At 42.1% G+C, this 25,413-nt stretch overlaps 1 protein-coding gene and 1 long non-coding RNA gene across 3 annotated transcripts; one reads left to right on the forward strand and one right to left on the reverse strand.

Annotated features, from left to right (window-relative positions):
• The first annotated feature begins 10,051 nt into the window (after positions 1 to 10,051).
• Positions 10,052 to 12,527, forward strand: LOC139069743 (spectrin alpha chain, non-erythrocytic 1-like). Of its 2 annotated transcripts, XM_070550641.1 has the most exons (8): positions 10,052 to 10,271; positions 10,695 to 10,787; positions 10,898 to 11,002; positions 11,078 to 11,110; positions 11,195 to 11,230; positions 11,439 to 11,486; positions 11,599 to 11,667; positions 11,748 to 11,936. In XM_070550641.1, exons 2-7 carry the CDS (start codon positions 10,722 to 10,724, stop codon positions 11,647 to 11,649), a joined length of 339 nt encoding a protein of 112 aa, XP_070406742.1. In that variant the 5' UTR covers positions 10,052 to 10,271; positions 10,695 to 10,721; the 3' UTR covers positions 11,650 to 11,667; positions 11,748 to 11,936. The 2 variants fall into 2 exon arrangements, with proteins under 2 accessions (XP_070406742.1, XP_070406741.1); XM_070550640.1 differs by lacking the exons at positions 10,052 to 10,271; positions 10,695 to 10,787; positions 10,898 to 11,002; ... (1 more) ...; positions 11,195 to 11,230; positions 11,439 to 11,486 and adding exons at positions 12,154 to 12,360; positions 12,443 to 12,527 and having other exon boundaries at positions 11,528 to 11,667; positions 11,748 to 12,059.
• A 617-nt stretch (positions 12,528 to 13,144) lies between these two features.
• Positions 13,145 to 14,407, reverse strand: LOC139069744 (uncharacterized). Its single transcript, XR_011520434.1, has 3 exons — positions 14,275 to 14,407; positions 13,322 to 13,385; positions 13,145 to 13,235 (listed from the first exon to the last, which is right to left on the reverse strand). It is a non-coding gene; the product is annotated as an uncharacterized lncRNA (long non-coding RNA).
• Positions 14,408 to 25,413: the final 11,006 nt, after the last annotated feature.

Raw genomic sequence — 25,413 nt, forward strand, 5'->3', positions numbered from 1 at the left:
AGGTAGAATCTATTGAGTTTTAAGTGATCTGAACGTTTCATGATGATAGCACTTTCCTAAGGGGGTCAAACCATGTCCCAAAGGTCACCGGATCTGGTGTCTAAAAAAGTAGTCCAGTTACACATTTGTGGGCTTATAACTTGGCTTCTGAATGTCCTAGAGAGATCAGGTTTGTTTTAGTATACTCCAATCAACAGCCCCTACAACCACAAAACGGAATGGAGTCATTAGCACTTATGGTTTTTAAATGGCACCCAGAATTATGTTGCACGAAGCACAATTTCACATCATTCTGGGTTCATTTGTGTGAAAACAAGGTCCAATCAGGCTGAAACGTTACAGGAAGGTAGAATATATTGAGTTGTAAGTGATCTGAACGTTTCATGATGATAGCACTTTCCTAAGGGGGTCAAACCATGTCCCAAAGGTCACCGGATCTGGTGTGAATTTAAAGAAGTAGTCCAGTTACACATTTGTGGGCTTATAACTTGGCTTCTGAATGTCCTAGAGAGATCAGGTTTGTTTTAGTGTACTCCAATCAACAGCCCCTACAACCACAAAAAGGAATGGAGTCATTAGCACTTATGGTTTGTAAATGGCACCCAGAATTATGTTGCACGAAGCACAATTTCACATCATTCTGGGTCCATTTGTGTGAAAACAAGGTCCAATCAGGCTGAAACATTACAGGAACGTAGAATCTATTAAGTTGTAAGTGATCTGAACGTTTCATGATGATAGCACTTCCCTAAGGGGGTCAAACCATGTCCCAAAGGTCATTGGATCTGGTGTCTAAAGAAGTAGTCCAGTTACACATTTGTGGGCTTATAACTTGGCTTCTGAATGTCCTAGAGAGATCAGGTTTGTTTTAGTGTACTCCAATCAACAGCCCCTACAACCACAAAAAGGAATGGAGTCATTAGCACTTATGGTTTGTAAATGGCACCCAGAATTATGTTGCACGAAGCACAATTTCACTTCATTCTGGGTCCATTTGTGTGAAAACAAGGTCCAATCAGGCTGAAACGCTACAAGAATGTAGAATCTATTGAGTTGTAAGTGATCTGAACGTTTCAAGATGATCGCACATTCCTATAGGGGGAAAAACCATGTCCCAAAGGTCACCGGGCCTGGTGTCACTTTAAAGAAGTAGTCCAGTTACATCTTTGTGGGCTTATAACTTGGCTTCTGAAAGTCCTAGAGAGGTTAGGTTTGTTTTAGTGTACTCCAATCAACAGCCCCTACAACCACAAAAAGGAATGGAGTCATTAGCACTTATGGTTTGTAAATGGCACCCAGAATTATGTTGCACGAAGCACAATTTCACATCATTCTGGGTCCATTTGTGTGAAAACAAGGTCCAATCAGGCTGAAATGTTACAAGAAGGTAGAATCTATTGAGTTGTAAGTGATCTGAACGTTTCATGATGATAGCACTTTCCTGAGGGGGTCAAACCATGTCCCAAAGGTCACCGGATCTGGTGTCAATTTAAAGAAGTAGTCCAGTTACACATTTGTGGGCTTATAACTTGGCTTCTGAATGTCCTAGAGATATCAGGTTTGTTTTAGTGTACTCCAATCAACAGCCCCTACAACCACAAAAAGGAATGGAGTTATTAGCACTTATTGTTTGTAAATGGCACCCAGATTTATGTTGCACGAAGCACAATTTCACTTCATTCTGGGTCCATTTGTGTGAAAACAAGGTCCAATCAGGCTGAAACGTTACAAGAAGGTAGAATCTATTGAGTTGTAAGTGATCTGAACGTTTCATGATGATCGCACATTCCTATAGGGGGTCAAACCATGTCCCAAAGGTCACCGGGCCTGGTGTCACTTTAAAGAAGTAGTCCAGTTACACATTTGTGGGCTTATAACTTGGCTTCTGAATGTCCTAGAGAGATCAGGTTTGTTTTAGTGTACTCCAATCAACAGCCCCTACAACCACAAAAAGGAATGGAGTCATTAGCACTTATGGTTTGTAAATGGCACCCAGAATTATGTTGCACGAAGCACAATTTCACATCATTCTGGGTCCATTTGTGTGAAAACAAGGTCCAATCAGGCTGAAACGTTACAAGAAGGTAGAATCTATTGAGTTTTAAGTCATCTGAACGTTTCATGATGATCGCACATTCCTATAGGGGGTCAAACCATGTCCCAAAGGTCACCGGGCCTGGTGTCACTTTAAAGAAGTAGTCCAGTTACACCTTTGTGGGCTTATAACTTGGCTTCTGAATGTCCTAGAGAGGTCAGGTTTGTTTTAGTGTACTCCAATCAACAACCCCTACAACCACAAAAAGGAATGGAGTCATTAGCACTTATGGTTTGTAAATGGCACCCAGAATTATGTTGCACGAATCACAATTTCACATCATTCTGGGTCCATTTGTGTGAAAACAAGGTCCAATCAGGCTGAAACGCTACAAGAAGGTAGAATCTATTGAGTTGTAAGTGATCTGAACGTTTCAAGATGATCGCACATTCCTATAGGGGGTCAAACCATGTCCCAAAGGTCACCGGGCCTGGTGTCACTTTAAAGAAGTAGTCCAGTTACACATTTGTGGGCTTATAACTTGGCTTCTGAATGTCCTAGAGAGATCAGGTTTGTTTTAATGTACTCCAATCAACAGCCCCTACAACCACAAAAAGGAACGGAGTCATTAGCACTTATGGTTTGTAAATGGCACCCAGAATTATGTTGCACGAAGCACAATTTCACATCATTCTTGGTTCATTTGTGTGAAAACAAGGTCCAATCAGGCTGAAACGTTACAGGAAGGTAGAATCTATTGAGTTGTAAGTGATCTGAACGTTTCATGATGATAGCACTTTTCTAAGGGGGTCAAACCATGTCCCAAAGGTCACCGGATCTGGTGTCAATTTAAAGAAGTAGTCCAGTTACACATTTGTGGGCTTATAACTTGGCTTCTGAATGTCCTAGAGAGATCAGGTTTGTTTTAGTGTACTCCAATCAACAGCCCCTACAACCACAAAAAGGAATGGAGTCATTAGCACTTATGGTTTGTAAATGGCACCCAGAATTATGTTGCACGAAGCACAATTTCACTTCATTCTGGGTCCATTTGTGTGAAAACAAGATCCAATCAGGCTGAGACGCTACAAGAAGGTAGAATCTATTGAGTTGTAAGTGATCTGAATGTTTCAAGATGATCGCACATTCCTATAGGGGGTAAAACCATGTCCCAAAGGTCACCGGGCCTGGTGTCACTTTAAAGAAGTAGTCCAGTTACATCTTTGTGGGCTTATAACTTGGCTTCTGAATGTCCTAGAGAGGTTAGGTTTGTTTTAGTGTACTCCAATCAACAGCCCCTACAACCACAAAAAGGAATGGAGTCATTAGCACTTATGGTTTGTAAATGGCACCCAGAATTATGTTGCACGAAGCACAATTTCACTTCATTCTGGGTCCATTTGTGTGAAAACAAGGTCCAATCAGGCTGAAACGCTACAAGAAGGTGGAATCTATTGAGTTGTAAGTGATCTGAACGTTTCAAGATGATCGCACATTCCTATAGGGGGTGAACCCATGTCCCAAAGGTCACCGGGCCTGGTGTCACTTTAAAGAAGTAGTATAGTTACATCTTTGTGGGCTTATAACTTGGCTTCTGAATGTCCTAGAGAGGTTAGGTTTGTTTTAGTGTACTCCAATCAACAGCCCCTACAACCACAAAAAGGAATGGAGTCATTAGCACTTATGGTTTGTAAATGGCACCCAGAATTATGTTGCACGAAGCACAATTTCACATCATTCTGGGTTCATTTGTGTGAAAACAAGGTCCAATCAGGCTGAAACGTTACAAGAAGGTAGAATCTATTGAGTTGTAAGTGATCTGAACGTTTCATGATGATCGCACATTCCTATAGGGGGTCAAACCATGTCCCAAAGGTCACCGGGCCTGGTGTCACATTAAAGAAGTAGTCCAGTTACACCTTTGTGGGCTTATAACTTGGCTTCTGAATGTCCTAGAGAGGTCAGGTTTGTTTTAGTGTACTCCAATCAACAGCCCCTACAACCACAAAAAGGAATGGAGTCATTAGCACTTATGGTTTGTAAATGGCACCCAGAATTATGTTGCACGAAGCACAGTTTCACATCATTCTGGGTTCATTTGTGTGAAAACAAGGTCCAATCAGGCAGAAACGTTACAGGAAGGTAGAATCTATTGAGTTGTAAGTGATCTGAACATTTCATGATGATAGCACTTTCCTAAGGGTGTCAAACCATGTCCCAAAGGTCACCGGATCTGGTGTCAATTTAAAGAAGTAGTCCAGTTACACATTTGTGGGCTTATAACTTGGCTTCTGAATGTCCTAGAGAGATCAGGTTTGTTTTAGTATACTCCAATCAACAGCCCCTACAACCACAAAAAGGAATGGAGTCATTAGCACTTATGGTTTTTAAATGGCACCTAGAATTATGTTGCACGAAGCACAATTTCACATCATTCTGGGTTCATTTGTGTGAAAACAAGGTGCAATCAGGCTGAAACGTTACAGGAAGGTAGAATCTATTGAGTTGTAAGTGATCTGAACGTTTCATGATGATAGCATTTTTCTAAGGGGGTCAAACCATGTCCCAAATGTCACCGGATCTGGTGTCAATTTAAAGTAGTAGTCCAGTTACACATTTGTGGGCTTATAACTTGGCTTCTGAATGTCCTAGAGAGATCAGGTTTGTTTTACTGTACTCCAATCAACAGCCCCTACAACCACAAAAAGGAATGGAGTCATTAGCACTTATGGTTTGTAAATGGCACCCAGAATTATGTTGCACGAAGCACAATTTCACATCATTCTGGGTTCATTTGTGTGAAAACAAGGTCCAATCAGGCAGAAACGTTACAGGAAGGTAGAATCTATTGAGTTGTAAGTGATCTGAACGTTTCATGATGATAGCACTGTCCTATAGGGGGTCAAACCATGTCCCAAAGGTCACTGGGCCTGGTGTCACTTTCAAGAAGTAGTCCAGTTACACCTTTGTGGGCTTATAACTTGGCTTCTGAATGTCCTAGAGAGATCAGGGTTGTTTTAGTGTACTCCAATCAACAGCCCCTACAACCACAAAAAGGAATGGAGTCATTAGCACTTATGGTTCTTAAATGGCACCCAGAATTATGTTGCACGAAGCACAATTTCACATCATTCTGGGTCCATTTGTGTGAAAACAAGGTCCAATCTGGCTGAAACGTTACAGGAAGTTAGAATCTATTGAGTTGTAAGTGATCTGAACGTTTCAAGATGATCGCACATTCCTATAGGGGGTAAAACCATGTCCCAAAGGTCACCGGGCCTGGTGTCACTTTAAAGAAGTAGTCCAGTTACATCTTTGTAGGCTTATAACTTGGCTTCTGAATGTCCTAGAGAGATCAGGTTTGTTTTAATGTACTCCAATCAACAGCCCCTACAACCACAAAAAGGATTGGAGTCATTAGCACTTATGGTTTGTAAATGGCACCCAGAATTATGTTGCACGAAGCACAATTTCACATCATTCTGGGTTCATTTGTGTGAAAACAAGGTCCAATCAGGCAGAAATGTTACAGGAAGGTAGAATCTATTGAGTTGTAAGTGATCTGAACGTTTCATGATGATCGCACTTTCCTAAGGGGGTCAAACCATGTCGCAATGGTCACCGGATCTGGTGTCACTTTAAAGAATTAGTCCAGTTACACATTAGTGGGCTTATAACTTGGCTTCTGAATGTCCTAGAGAGATCAGGTTTGTTTTAGTGTACTCCAATCAACAGCCCCTACAACCACAAAAAGGAATGGAGTCATTAGCACTTATGGTTTTTAAATGGCACCCAGAATTATGTTGCACAAAGCACAATTTCACATCATTCTGGGTTCATTTGTGTGAAAACAAAGTCCAATCAGGCTGAAACGTTACAGGAAGGTAGAATCTACTGAGTTGTAAGTGATCTGAACGTTTCATGATGATAGCACTTTCCTAAGGGGGTCAAACCATGTCCCAAAGATCACCGGATCTGGTGTCAATTTAAAGAAGTAGTCCAGTTACACCTTTGTGGGCTTATAACTTGGCTTCTGAATATCCTAGAGAGGTCAGGTTTGTTTTAGAGTACTCCAGTTAACAGCCCCCATTACCCCAAAGAGGAATGGAGTCATTAGCACTTATGGTTTTTAAATGGCACCCAGAATTATGTTGCACGAAGCACACTTTCACATCATTCTGGGTTCATTTGTGTGAAAACAAGGTCCAATCAGGCTGAAACGTTACAGGAAGTTGGAATCTATTCAGTTGTAAGTGATCTGAACATTTCATGATGATAGCACTTTCCTAAGGGGGTCAAACCATGTCCCAAAGGTCACCGGATCTGGTGTCAATTTAAAGAAGTAGTCCAGTTACACATTTGTGGGCTTAAAACGTGGCTTCTGAATGTCCTAGAGAGATCAGGTTTGTTTTAGTATACTCCAATCAACAGCCCCTACAACCACAAAAAGGAATGGAGTCATTAGCACTTATGGTTTTTAAATGGCACCCAGAATTATGTTGCACGAAGCACAATTTCACATCATTCTGGGTTCATTTGTGTGAAAACAATGTCCAATCAGGCTGAAACGTTACAGGAAGGTAGAATCTACTGAGTTGTAAGTGATCTGAACGTTTCATGATGATAGCACTTTCCTAAGGGGGTCAAACCATGTCCCAAAGATCACCGGATCTGGTGTCAATTTAAAGAAGTAGTCCAGTTACACATTTGTGGGCTTATAACTTGGCTTCTGAATGTCCTAGAGAGATCAGGTTTGTTTTAGTGTACTCCAATCAACAGCCCCTACAACCACAAAAAGGAATGGAGTCATTAGCACTTATGGTTTGTAAATGGCACCCAGAATTATGTTGCACGAAGCACAATTTCACATCATTCTGGGTTCATTTGTGTGAAAACAAGGTCCAATCAGGCTGAAACGTTACAGGACGTTAGAATCTATTGAGTTGTAAGCAAGCCCCCACAATGCCGCTCAGAAAATGGTCCCATCCCGGAAGTAAGAAAAATTGCAGTTCCACCCTCATCCGCTGGGGGCTGGTGCCAGAAGCGAGCAAATCCTCATTGACTCCCATGTTAAAAATGCCGATTTCACAGCAGAAATAAACATGTTTACAGCCTGGTGCCAAAACATGTTTTTTGTCTAAATTATCTAGTTTATACTCATGACAACTCTGAGGGGGGTGAATTTTTTTCTCACTCTTCTGTTTAAGTGTATTGAAAGCCTAAAATTCTGTATAATTAATGAGCATCCGACACACGTGACCGCCGCCTCAGACCCACGTGACCACAGAGCTAGCTCCGTGGAAAGGCCTCAGTACAGCCTCGGTCTGGCTTGGAAACTGCTCCGGCATTTTGAGTCTCTGTGTTTGTGTATTCTTCTTTGGATATTATTGGTGCAATTGTTGGACAAAATGACTTGCAGTGGTATTAATTTCACTAATAGAGCGTCCAAGGAGTCTCCACTTCATTTTTTTCGGTAAGTTAAAATCTATATTCGTATTTTATGTCACTGCCACCTTTAAACTAGCTGAGTTTACCGAAGTAGCTAGCTAACTATCAGTTTAACATGTAGCATGTACTGTTTAACCATGAAATTTAAATGTAAAATACGGTAAAATAATTAATAGGGCATATTTAGATGGGTAATAGGGTAAAACCCAGTGCATTTAAGATAAAAATGGGTTGACATATGACGGAGCGCTAAGAGGGAGACTTCTGTGTCCATTCTTCCATCCGGTAATCCCCAGCGGTCAGGCCGGGCAGCCTGACCGATCCGGTGCCTACTTGCTGCGCCTAGCTGCTGCGCGGTCTGACCGCTCGTGGAGTTTTTCATGTCTGACTTTAACCGCATCTAATACTGTATTACGGCGTGAGCGCAACAGCGACAACTTAATATCGATGTGTAAGCAGCCTGAGTGGTAGGGTGTTTTCATCTGAACCCTTAAAACCTCCAGCAGGCTATGCTGCACTATTGACGTGTTAGCGCGCGGCGCTAACAACTTAGCAACGTGACATGTCTCTGAGAAAGCGTAAAACACGGACGCTTCTTCTGAAGCGGAAAATAACACCTCTTCTTAAGCAGAGCAGGATGTCGCCTCGGCTCGTTCACGGCCGAGCCGGACTGAGCTCGATAACATTGACCAAGCACAGCCACTGGGCCGTTGTAGCTGCCACCAGGCCTGCTGAAGGAACTCCAGCGGGTTTCATCAGACTCGTAAAGTTTCTTGTTTTTGCTGGGGATTTCTGTATTTTACCGCTCCCTCCTGCAGTCTTCCCCTATTAAAATTTAAAATGTGTAACTTTATGTATTGTGATGAATGACTAATATTCATGTAAAACTAAAACGTTAGGCATTTAGGGGGAAAAAACAAAATAATAAACATTATACAGATGTCAAATAAATCAAACTGTAATTAAACTATATATTTTCAAAGTCATATAGACAGCATGATGGTTTGTGTGATCCGCGCGGTTTCACTTACACCCCTTTAATGATCAGGCTGTTTTTTATTATTTTTATCAGCTGATAGCAGTTAAAATTATGGTAAAAAATACTTTTATCTGTTTTTGATAACTTAATGCCCAGGAAGAGCATCTTCCTGGGCATTAAATATAACCCAAATGTTTTATTATGAGCAGATCTGATGAAGGTTTAGACAAGCAGTCTGCAAAGTAAAACTTGTTTAGAGTCCAAACTCTTACTAAAGCTTTTAAAAAGAAAAAATGGTTGAATTTTGAGAAATATCCACAACAGGGGAGCGAGACCTCTGAAAAATGTATATTTTCTCTGAATTCATAGAATAATGTGAAGATTCTGGGAAAAGTTGGGATTCTGAGATTAAAACGTAAATCTTTCTAATCATAATTCTGGCAGTTTTTGTGTCCTTCTGCTGTGGAAAGTCGTGCAACATGAAGATACTGAGAAGATGCTTACAACCTGTATTTTTATTCCATCCATAAATAAAATCATGAGCTATTTTTTTAATCCAAATTTGATACAAAGGGCCATCGTTGGTTCCAGACCCGTTCTAGAACATTCCTCTAATCTTAAAGTCATCATCAGTTTCTTCCTTTTAACAAATATTTATTTGTTCAAATATTTAATATTTATAACTGGAATATTTGTTCCTCCCTTTCCCACTGCAGTTAGTCCTGTCCTGCAACCCTGTTTTTGCAGCTTAGTGAAGCCAACCATCACTAACCTGGGGGTGGTTTTGGACCCAGAGATGCGGATGGACTCCCACATTAGCCAGGTGGTTAGATCCTGCTTTTCCCGGCTTCGCCAGCTACCAAAGATGAAGTCCATCCTGAAAGACGTGTCATATTTTCTCCCCAAGCTGGACCTGACCGTCATGTATCGGTCCAAAATAGTGTGATGATATTGTGTTTTTTGTACATAACAGACTTTTTAACAGACAAATTTGTCGCATTCTCCTACACCTCTTCACGGGCTCGCCACAGTAAATATTCTATTTGGCAAGAGATAAACTTTATTGTATTTATCCTAGTGAATCTATAATTAAACGGGTAAACTAGTAGTAGCACATCCAACATCAAAGAAAGTAAAATGTTACTATCAGGAGAGGGAGAATGTTTAAGTGGTTAGCAGCAGTGTGCTAGCCGATGGCCCCCTCCATGAGGCCACCACAGCTCAGCAGAACATCGTTGTAGCTTCTTCTGGGGAGAAAAACACTTGGAGAAAAAATAAAGTTAACAGCTGAAATAGCAGGAAATAATACAGTTAAAGAGCAGATTGTAGAAGAAAGAAACCCCTGGGTTAAACTGGTCTGTCTACTGCATAATGCTGAACTCTAACATGTGTCCTCAGGGAAGGACCTGATTGGTGTCCAGAACCTGTTGAAGAAGCACCAGGCTCTGCAGGCTGAGATCACAGGTCATGAACCTCGCATCAAGGCTGTCACCCAGAAAGGAGAGACCATGGTGGAGGAAGGTAGAGCAGGTCTGGTCCTGACATGTTTCTGAGGTGTCTGCAGGTTCTGGCTCACTTTTTTTGGGTCCAGGTCACTTCGCTGGTGAGGAGGTGAAGACTAAGCTGTCAGAGCTTCATGGACGTTGGGACACGCTAAAGGCCAAGGCGTCCCAGAGGAGGCAGGACCTGGAGGACTCTCTGCAGGCCCAGCAGTACTTTGCGGATGCTAATGAGGCCGAGTCCTGGATGAGGGAGAAGGAGCCCATCGTTGGAAGTCCAGACTAAGGGAAAGACGAGGACTTGGCCGAGGTATGGAAGTCCCTTCCTGAGAAACTCCAATCGCTTTTCTTTGCTCTCTTTCCAGTCCTTCATAATTAGTGTTTCTGTATTTGTCATTTCCTTCGGTTGTCTACCAGACATCGTTGCTCGTTTGAGTGTCTCATGGGTTAGGGGTAGAAGTGCTGGCCTCGCACAGGAAGTGATGACAAACGTGTTCCCGGCGCTCTTATTTCAAACGGTTTACAAGCTGTGATGTGTGTTCCCGCTGCAGAGCAGCCATGACACGTGGCAGCCGGCAGAAGGCTCACGCTTTTCCACTAAACACCCGCAGAGCTGCGTCTGCGGTGAACTGAGCAGGGTTTGTTTTACAGTGGCGGATCCGATTGGACCATCGCTGCGAGAAAGCTCCACTTGTGTCAGACGAGCTGAAGGTTCTGATGTTCTGCTCCACAGGCTCTCCTGAAGAAGCACGAGGCCCTGATGTCGGACCTGTCGGCTTATGGCAGCAGCATCCAGGCCCTGAAGGAGCAGGCCAAGTCCTGCAGGGTGAGTTCAGAGCCCTCGGCCCGTCAGAACATTCTTATCCACCACGTTCTAACACCAGACCTGTTAACCCGACAGCAACAAGATAATCAGCAGGTGCTTTTGTCCTGCAGGACCTGAAGGCCAACGAGTCCCGCCTGAGGGACATCAACAAGGTGGCATCTGAACTGGAGTCAGAAGGTCTGATGGCTGAGGAGGCTCCTATGGTTCAGGCTCAGGTGAGCGTCACCTGTCTGCAGCAGCTGGTCCCTCTCACTTCCTGGTTTGTTAACTCTGCTCGTCTCTGTTTGTAGCAACAAGAACATCTGGGTTCTGCTCCTGGAAAGGTGCATGTTGTCCTCCGCCTCCACCAGAACCAGACGTGGTGTTTATGTTACCACTCATTTGTTTGTTTGTTTGTTTGTTTACAGGACGAAGCCGACTCTAACACGGCGTCACCCTGGAAGGTGAGTTCATTCAGCTGATCAGAGGTCACCTCTGATGGCAGCAGTCACGGCCGACCGTGCTGACATCACACAGGAATTCAGGTGACCCGGCAGGCACCAGGTGCTGGTGAAAGTGGGGACATGTCAGCTGGTTGCCATGGCTACAGTTATCTTTATGCATCTGTATGACTGCTGACTGGTGTGTGTTTCCTGTGACCTTTGACCTCAGACCGTACGGTTGGGCGTTCAGACGACGGCTAACTTTAATTCCATCAAGGTAAGAGGAAGCTCTTCCCTTCCTGTCTGAGCGATCCGTCTCCAGGTTTCCTCGTCCGGCGTCCAGCCCGCTGGCGTCCACCTTCATCTCACTGGGTTTGGTTTCTCTCCAGGAGCTGAACAACCGCTGGCGCTCGCTGCAACATGCTGGGCAGCGCCCATGAGGTGTAGCGCTTCCACAGGTACCCCGCACACTTATGCGCCGCTTACGGGTCAGTAGAGTTTGGACCCACACTCAGACGGAGTTCTGATGTCTTCTCAGAGACGCTGATGAGACCAAAGAGTGGATCGAGGAGAAGAACCAGGCCCTGAACACAGACAACTACGGCCACCACCTGGCCAGCGTTCAGGCTCTGCAGCGTGAACATGAAGGCTTTGAGCGTGACCTGGCAGCTCTGGGTGATAAGGTCCGCTTTCCTGATTGGTACCAGGACCCGAGTTGTCTCTGGAGACACATTCTTCATGGTTCTGGTGACTACACCCCAGCCGTTCCTGATCAGCAATCAGCGGGGTGCTTTCCTATTTAAGGTGGATGGAGGACACAATTTGACGCCAGAAGATTGCCTCAGTTTTGGTAGTAACCAGCCACTCGTGTTACCTCTAGTGTTCCTAGGATTAATGTTATTTCGTAGTGTTTTTGCTCTTATATTGGATTTACCATTCTTCAGGATTCCTGTCGACCTCATTGGATACTGACCTCTACTCCAGGATTTGGATATTCAACACACGGACCTTATCACCACCCTCCATAACCCACCTCTCATCTCACCCAGTGCCCCATCCACCAGGACGCCCCGCTTCTCTCCACCTCTGCTCCCTCTCCTGCGCTTCCTCTCTACCTCTCTCTCCTCCAGCCAACACATACACCCACCACAGTAAGTCTGCTGAACACCTCTGCCTGCCTACAATGGATTTTGAAACCAGAACCTAAGCTCACCTGTGTTCTCCCTCCTCCAGACGCTGAGCTGTTGTTGCAGTTCCAACCACAGACTTATCTGTGCACCTTAAGTTCCTCCTTATAAATAAATCATTTTTTCCATCAGTTTTTGGTCACTGTTGTATTCTGCATGTCTTGGGTTAAGTACCTTCCTCCAAACATGACACTCCTCCTCAAAGAGCAAATCTGTTCAGCACATTCTGACAGACAGACCACCATTCTTCTGTCATGATGCTGTACAGGACATTTTTAGAGTTTTTCTTTTTAAAGATAAATAGGATTACATTTAAATAGCAATACTTTCACATTATCATTTTCCCACACTTTCTGTATAACTGTATTTTGTTGTTTTTCAATAAAGAATGACAAATTATTTAAGTTTGGATTTGTTGCACACAAATATATATCTGTAAAAAATATCTACAAAACTAATGTATACATAACAAGTATGATTGGGTTTTGCAATACGGCACTATTTTAGTAAGATTTTTAAACCAAGTAAAGTTAGTAAAGAACACATTTCTATTGTCTGCTAAGAAACTGTTGGGATTTAAAATGGGCCTGTTGTACAAATAACTTGTAAATGATTATTCCTCACTTTTGTCTTAACCAAAGAAATTCCAGTAATTGAGCAAAAACATTTATTTTTAACACTACATTTTATAAAACAGGGCGCAAAGTGTCGGCACATGTATGTATGTCGATGGTCCGCCCCAACCGAACCAGGAGACACAGACGTCAGGGAGGCCAAGGTTGTCTCTGCAGCTCTCTGGGCACCACGCCTCACGTAGCTGTCTCCAATTATCCAAATGGCTATGGAGAAAAAATAACAGGTTTGTCATAATTGTTTAAAGTACAAAACCATACATGAAGTGGTGAGACAGGTATGTGGAACTTACACTTGCTGCTTTGCATAGCTGATGTTGGAGACACACAGGCTGCCATGGTGACATTTAAACAGATCTAACAAAAAAATAAAAATGAAACTTAAAAACTCCCAGACCTCATGTCATATTTACTAATCAGCTATGGCTGATTTACTGTTTGGATCACAGTGAGTTACACTAATTCTAATATATTTTATTTCTATTATACATACATACTTTTTAACTTATTTTCACATGACTGTTATCAGGCTCTCTTGTTCTGGTTCTCATGATAATCCCGTGTCTTCCAGTAAGTTATCTTGTGCTTACTTCATCTGTAGAATGTCTCTTTACTTTTGATAAATTGTACTGAGTCCAGAATAAAGACTAGTTGGCTGTACAAGATACAAACAAGTATAACATTTTGGAAATATATGAAATGTATTTACGCTGCTAATTTAGCTCGAATACTAATAACTGCAACATTTTCCGGACTATAACTCGCACTTTTTTACATTTTCTGGCAGGTCCTGCTACTTATATAACAAAATATGTAGGCTACACCGCGCTGCTGCGGGCCGACTCCGACCCACACAAGAATGAGTTCCCCTGTCCCGCTGGGAGGGTTTCAAACACCGCCAGCATCTGTTAGAGCCTGTGGCGGGGTGCTGAGGGCCGGCTCCAGCCCAGGAATGAGCTCTCCTCGCCGGCCGGGAGGGTTTGAAACACCGCCATCCTCTCCTCTGCTGGCTGTTGTTCATTCTGTTATGGTTACCGGTGCTTGTGTTGCTATGTGAAACGCTTGGTCTCAGATTTTGTAAGAAAGATAATAAAATGTCCCCCCAAAATACGACTTAAATATATTTTCTCTTATTCATGATACATTTAATGGCTGGTGCGACTCAGGAGTGATAGCGCCGAAAAAAACTACTGAAAACTTGCTCAAAGCAAAATGTATTCATTACGGAAATAAATTATAAACTTACCGATTTAAAACTTTTTTAATACAGGTACTTCTCACGAACAGGCGCAGAAAACCTCCACCTAAACTCCGTGTGAGGTTCAGGTCGATGGGTGTTCCAGTTAGCTCCGGTTGGGTTGAAGCTAGGTGGCTACATCCGTTAGCTCGGCTCCCACCTCCGCTTTAGCTTTGGGTTAGCCAGGGTTAGCTTCAGGTTAGCTCGTAGCTAGTTCGCCTGGGTGTCGTCACTCGAGCCCAGCCTTACAGCCCCACCCTCAGCGCCTCCTCTCTTCCCTTTTATGGAATTGTCTGGGCTGGACGGAACCTGTGACACGGTCAAAATGGCGGTGGTGGACACCTCCCATTATGGACAGATAACGTGTTATTGAAGCCTATGGAATCGAATTGTCCAGTATATGTACAGTCTATGGTTGTAAGTGATCTGAACGTTTCATGATGATAGCACTTTCCTAAGGGGGTCAAACCATGTCCCAAAGATCACCGGATCTGGTGTCAATTTAAAGAAGTAGTCCAGTTACACCTTTGTGGGCTTATAACTTGGCTTCTGAATATCCTAGAGAGGTCAGGTTTGTTTTAGAGTACTCCAGTTAACAGCCCCCATTACCCCAAAGAGTAATGGAGTCATTAGCACTTATGGTTTTTAAATGGCACCCAGAATTATGTTGCACGAAGCACATTTTCTCATCATTCTGGGTTCATTTGTGTGAAAACAAGGTCCAATCAGGCTGAAACGTTACAGGAAGTTAGAATCTATTGAGTTGTAAGTGATTTGAACATTTCATGATGATAGCACTTTCCTAAGGGGGTCTAACCATGTCCCAAAGGTCACCGGATCTGGTGTCAATTTAAAGAAGTAGTCCAGTTACACATTTGTGGGCTTATAACGTGGCTTCTGAATGTCCTAGAGAGATCAGGTTTGTTTTAGTATACTCCAATCAACAGCCCCTACAACCACAAAAAGGAATGGAGTCATTAGCACTTATGGTTTTTAAATGGCACCCAGAATTATGTTGCACGAAGCACAATTTCACATCATTCTGGGTTCATTTGTGTGAAAACAATGTCCAATCAGGCTGAAACTTTACAGGAAGGTAGAATCTACTGAGTTGTAAGTGATCTGAACGTTTCATGATGATAGCACTTTCCTAAGGGGGTCAAACCATGTCCCAAAGATCACCGGATCTGGTGTCAATTTAAAGAAGTAGTCCAGTTACACATTTGTGGGCTTATAACTTGGCTTCTGAATGTCCTAGAGAGATCAGGTTTGTTTTAGTGTACTCCAATCAACAGCCCCTACAACCACAAAAAGGAATGGAGTCATTAGCACTTATGGTTTGTAAATGGCACCCAGAATTGTGTTGCACGAAGCACAATTTCACATCATTCTGGGTTCATTTGTGTGAAAACAAGGTCCAATCAGGCTGAAACGTTACAGGACGTTAGAATCTATTGAGTTGTAAGTGATCTGAACGTTTCATGATGATAGCACTTTCCTAAGGGGGTCAAACCATGTCCCAAAGATCACCGGATCTGGTGTCAATTTAAAGAAGTAGTCCAGTTACACCTTTGTGGGCTTATAACTTGGCTTCTGAATATCCTAGAGAGGTCAGGTTTGTTTTAGAGTACTCCAGTTAACAGCCCCCATTACCCCAAAGAGTAATGGAGTCATTAGCACTTATGGTTTTTAAATGGCACCCAGAATTATGTTGCACGAAGCACATTTTCTCATCATTCTGGGTTCATTTGTGTGAAAACAAGGTCCAATCAGGCTGAAACGTTACAGGAAGTTAGAATCTATTGAGTTGTAAGTGATTTGAACATTTCATGATGATAGCACTTTCCTAAGGGGGTCTAACCATGTCCCAAAGGTCACCGGATCTGGTGTCAATTTAAAGAAGTAGTCCAGTTACACATTTGTGGGCTTATAACGTGGCTTCTGAATGTCCTAGAGAGATCAGGTTTGTTTTAGTATACTCCAATCAACAGCCCCTACAACCACAAAAAGGAATGGAGTCATTAGCACTTATGGTTTTTAAATGGCACCCAGAATTATGTTGCACGAAACACAATCTCACATCATTCTGGGTTCATTTGTGTGAAAACAAGGTCCAATCAGGCTGAAACGTTACAGGAAGGTAGAATCTATTGAGTTGTAAGTGATCTGAACGTTTAATGATGATAGCACTTTCCTAAGGGGGTCAAACCATGTCCCAAAGGTCACCGGATCTGGTGTCAATTTAAAGAAGTAGTCCAGTTACACATTTGTGGGCTTATAACTTGGCTTCTGAATGTCCTAGAGAGATCAGGTTTATTGTAGTGTACTCCAATCAACAGCCCCTACAACCACAAAAAGGAATGGAGTCATTAGCACTTATGGTTTGTAAATGGCACCCAGAATTATGTTGCACGAAGCACTATTTCACATCATTCTGGGTCCATTTGTGTGAAAACAAGGTCCAATCAGGCTGAAACGTTACAGGAAGGTAGAATCTATTGAGTTGTAAGTGATCTGAACGTTTCATGATGATAGCACTTTCCTAAGGGGGTCAAACCATGTCCCAAAGGTCACCGGATCTGGTGTCAATTTAAAGAAGTAGTCCAGTTACACATTTGTGGGCTTATAACTTGGCTTCTGAATGTCCTAGAGTGATCAGGTTTGTTTTAGTGTACTCCAATCAACAGCCCCTAGAACCACAAAAAGGAATGGAGACATTAGCACTTATGGTTTTTAAATGGCACCCAGAATTATGTTGCACGAAGCACAATTTCACATCATTCTGGGTTCATTTGTGTGAAAACAAGGTCCAATCAGGCTGAAATATTACAGGAAGGTAGAATCTATTGAGTTTTAAGTGATCTGAACGTTTCATGATGATAGCACTTTCCTAAGGGGGTCAAACCATGTCCCAAAGGTCACCGGATCTGGTGTCAATTTAAAGAAGTAGTCCAGTTACACATTTGTGGGCTTATAACTTGGCTTCTGAATGTCCTAGAGAGATCAGGTTTATTGTAGTGTACTCCAATCAACAGCCCCTACAACCACAAAAAGGAATGGAGTCATTAGCACTTATGGTTTGTAAATGGCACCCAGAATTATGTTGCACGAAGCACTATTTCACATCATTCTGGGTCCATTTGTGTGAAAACAAGGTCCAATCAGGCTGAAACGTTACAGGAAGGTAGAATCTATTGAGTTGTAAGTGATCTGAACGTTTCATGATGATAGCACTTTCCTAAGGGGGTCAAACCATGTCCCAAAGGTCACCGGATCTGGTGTCAATTTAAAGAAGTAGTCCAGTTACACATTTGTGGGCTTATAACTTGGCTTCTGAATGTCCTAGAGTGATCAGGTTTGTTTTAGTGTACTCCAATCAACAGCCCCTAGAACCACAAAAAGGAATGGAGACATTAGCACTTATGGTTTTTAAATGGCACCCAGAATTATGTTGCACGAAGCACAATTTCACATCATTCTGGGTTCATTTGTGTGAAAACAAGGTCCAATCAGGCTGAAATATTACAGGAAGGTAGAATCTATTGAGTTTTAAGTGATCTGAACGTTTCATGATGATAGCACTTTCCTAAGGGGGTCAAACCATGTCCCAAAGGTCACCGGATCTGGTGTCTAAAAAAGTAGTCCAGTTACACATTTGTGGGCTTATAACTTGGCTTCTGAATGTCCTAGAGAGATCAGGTTTGTTTTAGTATACTCCAATCAACAGCCCCTACAACCACAAAAAGGAATGGAGTCATTAGCACTTATGGTTTTTAAATGGCACCCAGAATTATGTTGCACGAAGCACAATTTCACATCATTCTGGGTTCATTTGTGTGAAAACAAGGTCCAATCAGGCTGAAACGTTACAGGAAGGTAGAATATATTGAGTTGTAAGTGATCTGAACGTTTCATGATGATAGCACTTTCCTAAGGGGGTCAAACCATGTCCCAAAGGTCACCGGATCTGGTGTGAATTTAAAGAAGTAGTCCAGTTACACATTTGTGGGCTTATAACTTGGCTTCTGAATGTCCTAGAGAGATCAGGTTTGTTTTAGTGTACTCCAATCAACAGCCCCTACAACCACAAAAAGGAATGGAGTCATTAGCACTTATGGTTTGTAAATGGCACCCAGAATTATGTTGCACGAAGCACAATTTCACATCATTCTGGGTCCATTTGTGTGAAAACAAGGTCCAATCAGGCTGAAATATTACAGGAAGGTAGAATCTATTAAGTTGTAAGTGATCTGAACGTTTCATGATGATAGCACTTCCCTAAGGGGGTCAAACCATGTCCCAAAGGTCATTGGATCTGGTGTCTAAAGAAGTAGTCCAGTTACACATTTGTGGGCTTATAACTTGGCTTCTGAATGTCCTAGAGAGATCAGGTTTGTTTTAGTATACTCCAATCAACAGCCCCTACAACCACAAAAAGGAATGGAGTCATTAGCACTTATGGTTTTTAAATGGCACCCAGAATTATGTTGCACGAAGCACAATTTCACATCATTCTGGGTTCATTTGTGTGAAAACAAGGTACAATCAGGCTGAAACATTACAGGAAGGTAGAATCTATTGAGTTGTAAGTGATCTGAACATTTCATGATGATAGCACTTTCCTAAGGGGGTCAAACCATGTCCCAAAGATCACCGGATCTGGTGTCAATTTAAATAAGTAGTCCAGTTACACCTTTGTGGGCTTATAACTTGGCTTCTGAATATCCTAGAGAGGTCAGGTTTGTTTTAGAGTACTCCAGTTAACAGCCCCCATTTCCCCAAAGAGTAATGGAGTCATTAGCACTTATGGTTTTTAAATGGCACCCAGAATTATGTTGCACGAAGCACACTTTCTCATCATTCTGGGTTCATTTGTGTGAAAACAAGGTCCAATCAGGCTGAAACGTTACAGGAAGTTAGAATCTATTGAGTTGTAAGTGATCTGAACATTTCATGATGATAGCACTTTCCTAAGGGGGTCAAACCATGTCCCAAAGGTCACCGGATCTGGTGTCAATTTAAAGAAGTAGTCCAGTTACACATTTGTGGGCTTATAACGTGGCTTCTGAATGTCCTAGAGAGATCAGGTTTGTTTTAGTATACTCCAATCAACAGCCCCTACAACCACAAAAAGGAATGGAGTCATTAGCACTTATGGTTTTTAAATGGCACCCAGAATTATGTTGCACGAAACACAATTTCACATCATTCTGGGTTCATTTGTGTGAAAACAAGGTCCAATCAGGCAGAAACGTTACAGGAAGGTAGAATCTATTGAGTTGTAAGTGATCTGAACGTTTAATGATGATAGCACTTTCCTAAGGGGGTCAAACCATGTCGCAATGGTCACCGGATCTGGTGTCACTTTAAAGAATTAGTCCAGTTACACATTAGTGGGCTTATAACTTGGCTTCTGAATGTCCTAGAGAGATCAGGTTTGTTTTAGTGTACTCCAATCAACAGCCCCTACAACCACAAAAAGGAATGGAGTCATTAGCACTTATGGTTTTTAAATGGCACCCAGAATTATGTTGCACAAAGCACAATTTCACATCATTCTGGGTTCATTTGTGTGAAAACAAAGTCCAATCAGGCTGAAACGTTACAGGAAGGTAGAATCTACTGAGTTGTAAGTGATCTGAACGTTTCATGATGATAGCACTTTCCTAAGGGGGTCAAACCATGTCCCAAAGATCACCGGATCTGGTGTCAATTTAAAGAAGTAGTCCAGTTACACCTTTGTGGGCTTATAACTTGGCTTCTGAATGTCCTAGAGAGATCAGGTTTGTTTTAGTATACTCCAATCAACAGCCCCTACAACCACAAAAAGGAATGGAGTCATTAGCACTTATGGTTTTTAAATGGCACCCAGAATTATGTTGCACGAAACACAATCTCACATCATTCTGGGTTCATTTGTGTGAAAACAAGGTCCAATCAGGCTGAAACGTTACAGGAAGGTAGAATCTATTGAGTTGTAAGTGATCTGAACGTTTAATGATGATAGCACTTTCCTAAGGGGGTCAAACCATGTCCCAAAGGTCACCGGATCTGGTGTCAATTTAAAGAAGTAGTCCAGTTACACATTTGTGGGCTTATAACTTGGCTTCTGAATGTCCTAGAGAGATCAGGTTTATTGTAGTGTACTCCAATCAACAGCCCCTACAACCACAAAAAGGAATGGAGTCATTAGCACTTATGGTTTGTAAATGGCACCCAGAATTATGTTGCACGAAGCACTATTTCACATCATTCTGGGTCCATTTGTGTGAAAACAAGGTCCAATCAGGCTGAAACGTTACAGGAAGGTAGAATCTATTGAGTTGTAAGTGATCTGAACGTTTCATGATGATAGCACTTTCCTAAGGGGGTCAAACCATGTCCCAAAGGTCACCGGATCTGGTGTCAATTTAAAGAAGTAGTCCAGTTACACATTTGTGGGCTTATAACTTGGCTTCTGAATGTCCTAGAGTGATCAGGTTTGTTTTAGTGTACTCCAATCAACAGCCCCTAGAACCACAAAAAGGAATGGAGACATTAGCACTTATGGTTTTTAAATGGCACCCAGAATTATGTTGCACGAAGCACAATTTCACATCATTCTGGGTTCATTTGTGTGAAAACAAGGTCCAATCAGGCTGAAATATTACAGGAAGGTAGAATCTATTGAGTTTTAAGTGATCTGAACGTTTCATGATGATAGCACTTTCCTAAGGGGGTCAAACCATGTCCCAAAGGTCACCGGATCTGGTGTCTAAAAAAGTAGTCCAGTTACACATTTGTGGGCTTATAACTTGGCTTCTGAATGTCCTAGAGAGATCAGGTTTGTTTTAGTATACTCCAATCAACAGCCCCTACAACCACAAAAAGGAATGGAGTCATTAGCACTTATGGTTTTTAAATGGCACCCAGAATTATGTTGCACGAAGCACAATTTCACATCATTCTGGGTTCATTTGTGTGAAAACAAGGTCCAATCAGGCTGAAACGTTACAGGAAGGTAGAATATATTGAGTTGTAAGTGATCTGAACGTTTCATGATGATAGCACTTTCCTAAGGGGGTCAAACCATGTCCCAAAGGTCACCGGATCTGGTGTGAATTTAAAGAAGTAGTCCAGTTACACATTTGTGGGCTTATAACTTGGCTTCTGAATGTCCTAGAGAGATCAGGTTTGTTTTAGTGTACTCCAATCAACAGCCCCTACAACCACAAAAAGGAATGGAGTCATTAGCACTTATGGTTTGTAAATGGCACCCAGAATTATGTTGCACGAAGCACAATTTCACATCATTCTGGGTCCATTTGTGTGAAAACAAGGTCCAATCAGGCTGAAACATTACAGGAAGGTAGAATCTATTAAGTTGTAAGTGATCTGAACGTTTCATGATGATAGCACTTCCCTAAGGGGGTCAAACCATGTCCCAAAGGTCATTGGATCTGGTGTCTAAAGAAGTAGTCCAGTTACACATTTGTGGGCTTATAACTTGGCTTCTGAATGTCCTAGAGAGATCAGGTTTGTTTTAGTATACTCCAATCAACAGCCCCTACAACCACAAAAAGGAATGGAGTCATTAGCACTTATGGTTTTTAAATGGCACCCAGAATTATGTTGCACGAAGCACAATTTCACATCATTCTGGGTTCATTTGTGTGAAAACAAGGTACAATCAGGCTGAAACATTACAGGAAGGTAGAATCTATTGAGTTGTAAGTGATCTGAACATTTCATGATGATAGCACTTTCCTAAGGGGGTCAAACCATGTCCCAAAGATCACCGGATCTGGTGTCAATTTAAATAAGTAGTCCAGTTACACCTTTGTGGGCTTATAACTTGGCTTCTGAATATCCTAGAGAGGTCAGGTTTGTTTTAGAGTACTCCAGTTAACAGCCCCCATTACCCCAAAGAGTAATGGAGTCATTAGCACTTATGGTTTTTAAATGGCACCCAGAATTATGTTGCACGAAGCACACTTTCTCATCATTCTGGGTTCATTTGTGTGAAAAAAAGGTCCAATCAGGCTGAAACGTTACAGGAAGTTAGAATCTATTGAGTTGTAAGTGATCTGAACATTTCATGATGATAGCACTTTCCTAAGGGGGTCAAACCATGTCCCAAAGGTCACCGGATCTGGTGTCAATTTAAAGAAGTAGTCCAGTTACACATTTGTGGGCTTATAACGTGGCTTCTGAATGTCCTAGAGAGATCAGGTTTGTTTTAGTATACTCCAATCAACAGCCCCTACAACCACAAAAAGGAATGGAGTCATTAGCACTTATGGTTTTTAAATGGCACCCAGAATTATGTTGCACGAAACACAATTTCACATCATTCTGGGTTCATTTGTGTGAAAACAAGGTCCAATCAGGCAGAAACGTTACAGGAAGGTAGAATCTATTGAGTTGTAAGTGATCTGAACGTTTAATGATGATAGCACTTTCCTAAGGGGGTCAAACCATGTCGCAATGGTCACCGGATCTGGTGTCACTTTAAAGAATTAGTCCAGTTACACATTAGTGGGCTTATAACTTGGCTTCTGAATGTCCTAGAGAGATCCGGTTTGTTTTAGTGTACTCCAATCAACAGCCCCTACAACCACAAAAAGGAATGGAGTCATTAGCACTTATGGTTTTTAAATGGCACCCAGAATTATGTTGCACAAAGCACAATTTCACATCATTCTGGGTTCATTTGTGTGAAAACAAAGTCCAATCAGGCTGAAACGTTACAGGAAGGTAGAATCTACTGAGTTGTAAGTGATCTGAACGTTTCATGATGATAGCACTTTCCTAAGGGGGTCAAACCATGTCCCAAAGATCACCGGATCTGGTGTCAATTTAAAGAAGTAGTCCAGTTACACCTTTGTGGGCTTATAACTTGGCTTCTGAATATCCTAGAGAGGTCAGGTTTGTTTTAGAGTACTCCAGTTAACAGCCCCCATTACCCCAAAGAGGAATGGAGTCATTAGCACTTATGGTTTTTAAATGGCACCCAGAATTATGTTGCACGAAGCACACTTTCACATCATTCTGGGTTCATTTGTGTGAAAACAAGGTCCAATCAGGCTGAAACGTTACAGGAAGTTGGAATCTATTCAGTTGTAAGTGATCTGAACATTTCATGATGATAGCACTTTCCTAAGGGGGTCAAACCATGTCCCAAAGGTCACCGGATCTGGTGTCAATTTAAAGAAGTAGTCCAGTTACACATTTGTGGGCTTAAAACGTGGCTTCTGAATGTCCTAGAGAGATCAGGTTTGTTTTAGTATACTCCAATCAACAGCCCCTACAACCACAAAAAGGAATGGAGTCATTAGCACTTATGGTTTTTAAATGGCACCCAGAATTATGTTGCACGAAGCACAATTTCACATCATTCTGGGTTCATTTGTGTGAAAACAATGTCCAATCAGGCTGAAACGTTACAGGAAGGTAGAATCTACTGAGTTGTAAGTGATCTGAACGTTTCATGATGATAGCACTTTCCTAAGGGGGTCAAACCATGTCCCAAAGATCACCGGATCTGGTGTCAATTTAAAGAAGTAGTCCAGTTACACATTTGTGGGCTTATAACTTGGCTTCTGAATGTCCTAGAGAGATCAGGTTTGTTTTAGTGTACTCCAATCAACAGCCCCTACAACCACAAAAAGGAATGGAGTCATTAGCACTTATGGTTTGTAAATGGCACCCAGAATTATGTTGCACGAAGCACAATTTCACATCATTCTGGGTTCATTTGTGTGAAAACAAGGTCCAATCAGGCTGAAACGTTACAGGACGTTAGAATCTATTGAGTTGTAAGTGATCTGAACGTTTCATGATGATAGCACTTTCCTAAGGGGGTCAAACCATGTCCCAAAGATCACCGGATCTGGTGTCAATTTAAAGAAGTAGTCCAGTTACACCTTTGTGGGCTTATAACTTGGCTTCTGAATATCCTAGAGAGGTCAGGTTTGCTTTAGAGTACTCCAGTTAACAGCCCCCATTACCCCAAAGAGTAATGGAGTCATTAGCACTTATGGTTTTTAAATGGCACCCAGAATTATGTTGCACGAAGCACATTTTCTCATCATTCTGGGTTCATTTGTGTGAAAACAAGGTCCAATCAGGCTGAAACGTTACAGGAAGTTAGAATCTATTGAGTTGTAAGTGATTTGAACATTTCATGATGATAGCACTTTCCTAAGGGGGTCTAACCATGTCCCAAAGGTCACCGGATCTGGTGTCAATTTAAAGAAGTAGTCCAGTTACACATTTGTGGGCTTATAACGTGGCTTCTGAATGTCCTAGAGAGATCAGGTTTGTTTTAGTATACTCCAATCAACAGCCCCTACAACCACAAAAAGGAATGGAGTCATTAGCACTTATGGTTTTTAAATGGCACCCAGAATTATGTTGCACGAAGCACAATTTCACATCATTCTGGGTTCATTTGTGTGAAAACAATGTCCAATCAGGCTGAAACGTTACAGGAAGGTAGAATCTACTGAGTTGTAAGTGATCTGAACGTTTCATGATGATAGCACTTTCCTAAGGGGGTCAAACCATGTCCCAAAGATCACCGGATCTGGTGTCAATTTAAAGAAGTAGTCCAGTTACACATTTGTGGGCTTATAACTTGGCTTCTGAATGTCCTAGAGAGATCAGGTTTGTTTTAGTGTACTCCAATCAACAGCCCCTACAACCACAAAAAGGAATGGAGTCATTAGCACTTATGGTTTGTAAATGGCACCCAGAATTATGTTGCACGAAGCACAATTTCACATCATTCTGGGTTCATTTGTGTGAAAACAAGGTCCAATCAGGCTGAAACGTTACAGGACGTTAGAATCTATTGAGTTGTAAGTGATCTGAACGTTTCATGATGATAGCACTTTCCTAAGGGGGTCAAACCATGTCCCAAAGATCACCGGATCTGGTGTCAATTTAAAGAAGTAGTCCAGTTACACCTTTGTGGGCTTATAACTTGGCTTCTGAATATCCTAGAGAGGTCAGGTTTGTTTTAGAGTACTCCAGTTAACAGCCCCCATTACCCCAAAGAGTAATGGAGTCATTAGCACTTATGGTTTTTAAATGGCACCCAGAATTATGTTGCACGAAGCACATTTTCTCATCATTCTGGGTTCATTTGTGTGAAAACAAGGTCCA

Source organism: Nothobranchius furzeri, chromosome 4, assembly GCF_043380555.1.
Source record: "Nothobranchius furzeri strain GRZ-AD chromosome 4, NfurGRZ-RIMD1, whole genome shotgun sequence".
Lineage (NCBI taxonomy): Eukaryota > Metazoa > Chordata > Actinopteri > Cyprinodontiformes > Nothobranchiidae > Nothobranchius > Nothobranchius furzeri.